At 37.2% G+C, this 6,304-nt stretch overlaps 1 protein-coding gene across 1 annotated transcript; it reads left to right on the top strand.

Annotated features, from left to right (window-relative positions):
• The first annotated feature begins 520 nt into the window (after window positions 1-520).
• Window positions 521-4,307, top strand: LOC149252014 (uncharacterized). The gene is made up of 12 exons (XM_089454055.1): window positions 521-676; window positions 743-890; window positions 1,167-1,807; window positions 1,893-1,982; window positions 2,090-2,329; window positions 2,576-2,797; window positions 2,884-3,154; window positions 3,266-3,498; window positions 3,589-3,689; window positions 3,786-3,904; window positions 4,020-4,093; window positions 4,215-4,307. Exons 1-12 carry the CDS (start codon window positions 521-523, stop codon window positions 4,305-4,307), a joined length of 2,388 nt encoding a protein of 795 aa, XP_089310181.1.
• The last annotated feature ends 1,997 nt before the right edge of the window (window positions 4,308-6,304 follow it).

Below are 6,304 nucleotides of genomic sequence, written 5' to 3'. Positions count from 1 at the left end.
ACGTCCATCAAATCTCATCGTCTTACTTTCACAGCACGTCATTTTGTTTAGGGATAATAGGAGTGCAAAACCAAGCCATGACAATATGCGTGGCTTGCATTAATGGTACGCTAACCCCATTTTAATGCCATGTGAAACCCTTGAGGCACAAAGTTAACCCTAGTTTATGAGAGAGTCGGCGGGGCTCCAGGTATTTTAATTGGTTTAAGGTTTTTGATAGACTCCGTCTTTTTCATATATAAAAGAATCGCTAGATTTGAAAATTCACTCTTAATCTCACTCATCTCAGGACGAATTTTGATAGCGAAGGTTTTGCTCGCAAGTTTATATATCTTTTGCCATTGTCATTTTCAAATTTTGATTTGTTCCAACCCGCTAAGAAGACTACCGAGGAGCAGGTATAAGTTGTCAGTAGATATTTCCATTATGATTCTCTCAATTTTTTTTTATGGGTTCTTCTATCTTCATACTCACGCATTTTTATTCCTTCTTTGAAGGTTTCCGCAGTTTTAGAGCAGACATGCCTCCCCGAGCAGTGAAGAAGACCGCGGGAACAGCAGCTTCCAAAAAGGCCGCGTCGAAGAGCCCGAACAAGAAGACTGCTCAGAGTATAAAAAAGACTCCGATATCGAAGCCCGAGCCTGAAATTGTTCAAAACGTTGACATGGTAGAACAGGCCACACCTGTAAAGGATACTAAGCCCGAGCCTGAAATTGTTCAAAATGTCGAGATGCTAGAACAGGCCACACCTGTAAGGGACACTAAGGCTCCCGAGGTTCCAGTAAAGGAGGAGAAAAGTATAGAAGATGGGAAGTTAAAAGAGCCGTCCGCCAAAGACGCCGCTGCTGCAGAGGAGCCAGCCCTTGTGATTGAATCTGCGCCCAAGGAAGGTACGATTTGAGGGACTCTTTAACGCTTCAAGGTGTCTAGTAGGAAGATCAATTACTTGGATAATGTAGAGGGTGCTACTGATAACGATACTGGTCATTTGATTATATTCGCTGATACTGTATCATTCATATTGTTAATTATTTACTTATCATGTTGCTTAAAGTGTATTGGATTGTTCTAAACATGCTTGGCTCTGCAATTGTTCTAGACATTCAAGATTTGTGAATTATTTTGTTCACTGGCATTGAAATTGTTGTATTTTTTTCAAATATTAGATGCAGAGGAGGATGGTAAGGCTCCCTTCGATGACGATGACAAGGGGGGGAGCCTTGAGCTATATGAAAATGTGTCACAATCTGACCCGGGAGATGAAGAAGAGTATGCTGCAGCAGCAATGGATCTACATGAAAATGTGTCACAATCTGACCCGGGAGAGGAAGAAGAGTATGATGCAGCAGCAATGGAACTGGAGCAGGACGGTGTTGCACATGAAGATGAGGAAGAAGCATTCGAAGATCGTTTGGATAAAGGAGAACATGCGGTCGATGAAGGTGTAGATGATGAAAGTATAGATGAAGAGGAGGAAGGTGAGGGTGAGGAGACTGAAGGTGAAAGTGAAGAAGAGGAAGTGAGTGAGGAACATGAGGGTGAGGAACATGAAGGTGAAGAAGAGGATGAACAACACGAAGTTGTCAAAGAAAGACGCAAGCGAAAGGAATTTGAAGTATTTGTTGGTGGCCTTGACAAGGATGCTGAAGAAGAAGATCTGAGAAAAGTATTTAGTGAGGTTGGCGAAGTTGTTGAAATTCGACTTATGATGAATCCCCAAACACAGAAAAACAAGGGATTTGCCTTTATACGTTACGCAGCCGTTGATCAAGCTAAACGTGCTTGCACAGAACTCAAGAATCCACAGGTGCTTCTTTGATTCATTGTTTGACAGGAATTTATTGCAATGTGATCCTCAAGTATGTAACAGTTATGTTGTATTTGTGTTACAGGTTAAAGGTAAAGTTTGTGGAGTCTCACCTAGCCAGGACAGTGACACACTTTTCTTGGGCAATATATGCAAGACATGGACAAAGGAAGCAGTAAGTTTTCATGCTTCAATCTAACCTCTGTTTTGCTTAATTGAACAAAATATTTTAATATGTATTCTGGAACATTTGTATAATTGATATTAATTTTGGTTTTTCAGTTAAGAGAAAAGTTAAAAAGCTTTGGCATCGATAATATTGAGGATCTCATTTTAGTGGAAGATCCTAAAAATGAGGGAATGAGTCGTGGCTTTGCCTTTCTGGAGTTTTCAGACCGTTCAGATGCCATGAATGCGTACAAACGGCTGCAAAAGCGAGATGTTGTGTTGGGTACTGATAAAACTGCGAAAGTGTCATATGCAGAGACATTCGTTGAGCCTGATGAGGAAGTTATGGCACAGGTGCGTGCATTTTGATCTCTTCAATACTAGTTTGATAGGATGGATAATTATTATATTGATGATCAGTTGAATTTTGTAATTCTCAATGAATATTAAGAGCTTTATCTCATCAAAATTATGTCTGTCCGCTGTCAGCATTTTGCTGAACTGAATTCTTGTTTCATGAGTAACAAGCTCCTATTACCAATATTAAAATTTTCGTGGTTAAAGAGTTTTGAATCCATGTTTTCTACTGCACTATTGCAGGTTAAGACCGTATTTGTTGATGGGTTACCACCTTCGTGGGATGAGGATCGCGTCAGAGAGCAATTTAAGAAATATGGTGATATCGATAAAATCGAGTTGGGACGCAACATGCCTTCTGCAAGGAGGTTGGACTTTGGATTTGTTACTTTTTCAACCCATGATGCTGCTGAAGCATGTATAGATGGAGTTAATAACCTTGGGCTAGGAGAAGGCGATAATAAGGTATGCTTATCGTCTGCATTTATTATTCTCTTTTTTTAATGAATGTTATATTTTTTTTCCTTTGCTAAATTGTGACCATCTTGCAGGTGAAGGTGAAGGCTAGATTATCAAAGCCTCGTCAAAAAGGAAGATTATGGAAAAATGGTGTTCGCGGGGGTTATCAGGCTGGCCGCGGTCGTGGTAGTACGCGGGGTGGCAAGGTTTCATGGGTTCGTGCCCCTACCAGTTTTGAACCTCTGAGGTTTGGAGCACGTGGTGGCGGCGGTTTCATGGGTCGAGGAGGTCAAATTGGCGGTCGTGGAGTAGAGCGTTTTCTGCAACCCAATTTATATGCACATGTATCAGAGAGACCTCCAAGTAGGCACAAGTTTCATTCATGGAAATGTTTGATTATGTTTATTTGTTTGTTTTGTGTTGTTGATGGGCGTAAATGTCTGTGTTGTTTGGCATAAATTTGTTTAACACCAGCATATCTGAGTAACTCAAGGGGGGATTATGGAAGACGGAATAATTATAGAGATAGTTATGCAAGTCGCGGGTCTAGTAGCTTATATCCAGACAACGCACCTCCTCGAGACGTGTCACATAGACCTCCATATCCAGAAGAAAGCTATGGTCGACGCATGGATAATCCTTATCGTGGTCGCCGTGGTCGTGATTATGATAATATCTCTGGATCAAAACGTCCATATTCTGCACTGGTTTGTAACTTTGTTCTTGATATTTTCCGTTATGATATTGTATCTATGTTGTTTTTTAAAGTACTTTATTAAAATTTATATATTTGCCAGGAAGAACCACCTAGATATGGAGTACCCGCGACGAGGTCTCGCTTAGAATACGGTATCAGTGGTAGTGCATCACGGTATGGGGATTATGGTGTATCAAGTAGGTGAGAATCGATTTAGACATCCTACTTATTATGGATTACCGAGAGTCATATATCATAGTAATTTTGTGGTGACACTGCATACTTTTTTCTGTTCAGACTTGGCATAGGCTCCCAGCTAGGAGGATATGGTGGTGGGGGTGGTGCCGGACAGGACTCGTATGGCTTAAATGTTGGACACCAATCTGGTGTGGGCTATGGAGGAAGTCATACATACGGTAAGGCTTTTATAAATCCACCACTTATTACGGCATTATGTGTTGATAATAAAGCGCTTACACTCTTCTATATTCCTTTCCAATAATCGATTTTTGGTTTGGATGTACTATATAGGTTCTCTTAGGGGCAGTGGAACTGGTGGAACATATTCCAGCTATGGAAATGATTATTTGGCCAGCGGGGCCAATGTATGTTAAAACTGAACTTTCTTAAACCCTACAGAGCAGCAACTTATGGTTGAATATTTTACTGTGTTTATCTTTTTATTATGAGTTTTTTAAAATACTTACATTTTGTCAAAATTTACAGATTGGTGGCGGCGGCGCTTATTCGTCTCGATATTCCAGTGGTAGTATGCGTAGTGGATACCCACCTGGCAGTGGCTCTAGGTCTTATTTTTAGAATGTCGTGTATTTCTAATCAGCGTAATATCTCGGGGAAGAAGACGCGATATTTGCCTTATGCTTGCAATATCGCATCTGTCCATCACTATTACGATGCGATAGAGCTGCGGCTTTTGTTTAAATTGATAATGTAATTAATAACTAAGTTCCTTTTAAAGAGTGGTTTAAACTTTAGATTGATAATTTCATCGAACATGTTCACAAAACTCTCTAGATTGTTTATCAGACTCGTGTTATTTTTACGTTATTTTAGTTTAAATGCGACAATATAACTGACCGTCTGAAAGAATATTTCTGCATTGATTTTTTTATATTGTTTTAATGATTTTCTTAAAGTTAAGTTGTATATTAGTTGTTGAATTTAAAAGAATATTTCTGCATTGATTTTTTTATATTGTTTTAATGATTTTCTTAAAGTTAAGTTGTATATTAGTTGTTGAATTTAGACCTCTGTGATCCATATCAATTTTTTGAGAAAAGTATTTCGGCGTGAATCATATGATAGAGCATTTGTCAACGTATTTCGACCCAACGAGTGTGGTTCATCGTCAGGACAAGTTGAAGAACTAGATAGAAATTAGTTTCTATTTCTTAGGACACTGTTCTAACTTCCCTAAAACCATGTATTCTATTGAATGTGTAATGTTGATGAATAATGTAGAGCGTTCTTTAGAGCCAGACTCTCCTGGTTCAAACTCTCTTTTGTAGAGCTGACCAGTGGGTTTTATTTTCATTAATACAAACATTGTCATTTTTATGAGTTTTAATGATATTTTTAAAGTTTAAAAATATCCATCAAGCTTATTAGTAATATATTTCATTTCAAAATTGTTTTAGAGAATATTGGTATATTTCATTTCCAATTTGCTTCCTTTATAGGAAAATTTTAGGATTGCTTAGATTTACAATGTCAGTGGTAGTGGTAGTGTATCACACTATGGGGACTATGGTGAATCCACTAGGTGAGATTCAATATGGACACCTTAGTTACTATGGATTACAAACAATGTTATATCCAGTGGCGTTGATGTATGTTAAATTAGATCTTTTGAAATTTATAGCGTAGAGATGTCATTATGGATTACAATCATTGTTATATATGGTGGGGCTTATGTATCTTAAACTAGCTCTTTTGAACTTAATAGTGTAGGGATTTATTGCTCGCCCAAATTAGCAAGATTGTGTGATTATTGGATATTTTTTTTTAGCCAATTGTCAGTGAAATTATTTTCAGTTGTCAATGAGATTATTTTTACTTGTGAGGCTCTTTTACTTTGAAACATGCTAGCAGGCTTGAATAGTGAGGCCTTTTAATTGCTTGATATGCTAGGTTATTATGATCATTAATTCTATTATATTGGTACGAAGTAAAGTTCTCTCTTCAAAGAACAACACTCCCTAGTTAATATGCTAGGTTATTAACATTCACCAAACATTCTAAAATTTGTAAAAAAATGATTGCATGTAAAGGTCATTATTTAATAAATATTAAAACTTAAGTATTATTCCATGCTTTGATAATTAAAATTCTTAAACTAGTTCTATTTAATTTTACACAAATATAAATATCGGCCAAAAAAATTAATGTCACGATTGTAACATTATCAATTATTGTAATCAATAATTTTAGCATATTTGAGAAATGGAATAAGTTAATTTGTAAGTTCAATCTAGGTAATTTTTGGTAAGTTTTTAAATTTCAATATCATAAATCCATATCCCAATTCATTTCTAGCAAAGTAATTAGCTATTTTGAAAAATACATGGTTTGTCATATTCTTTCTGAGAACTTAAGGTTAGGTTGGTTCATCACACTTTTGGAGCTTTTTAAGACAATCAATTTAATGATCAACTAACCATCAACAATCAATTAAGTGGTGGACTAGCATAATATTCGATTGATTCATTGATGTGTTGCTTGAGTGCTCATTTAGCAGGATTATCAATTGAGTGGTTGGGGAAATCATTTAATCGAGTGGATGGTCTAGTCGAATT

Source organism: Pinus tabuliformis, chromosome 7, assembly GCF_031772625.1.
Source record: "Pinus tabuliformis cultivar Carrire ecotype Pingquan chromosome 7, CPIR1, whole genome shotgun sequence".
NCBI classification, from domain to species: domain Eukaryota; kingdom Viridiplantae; phylum Streptophyta; class Pinopsida; order Pinales; family Pinaceae; genus Pinus; species Pinus tabuliformis.
Note: the sequence above shows the minus strand (reverse complement) of the source record. Positions and strands in the feature narration are given on the sequence as shown.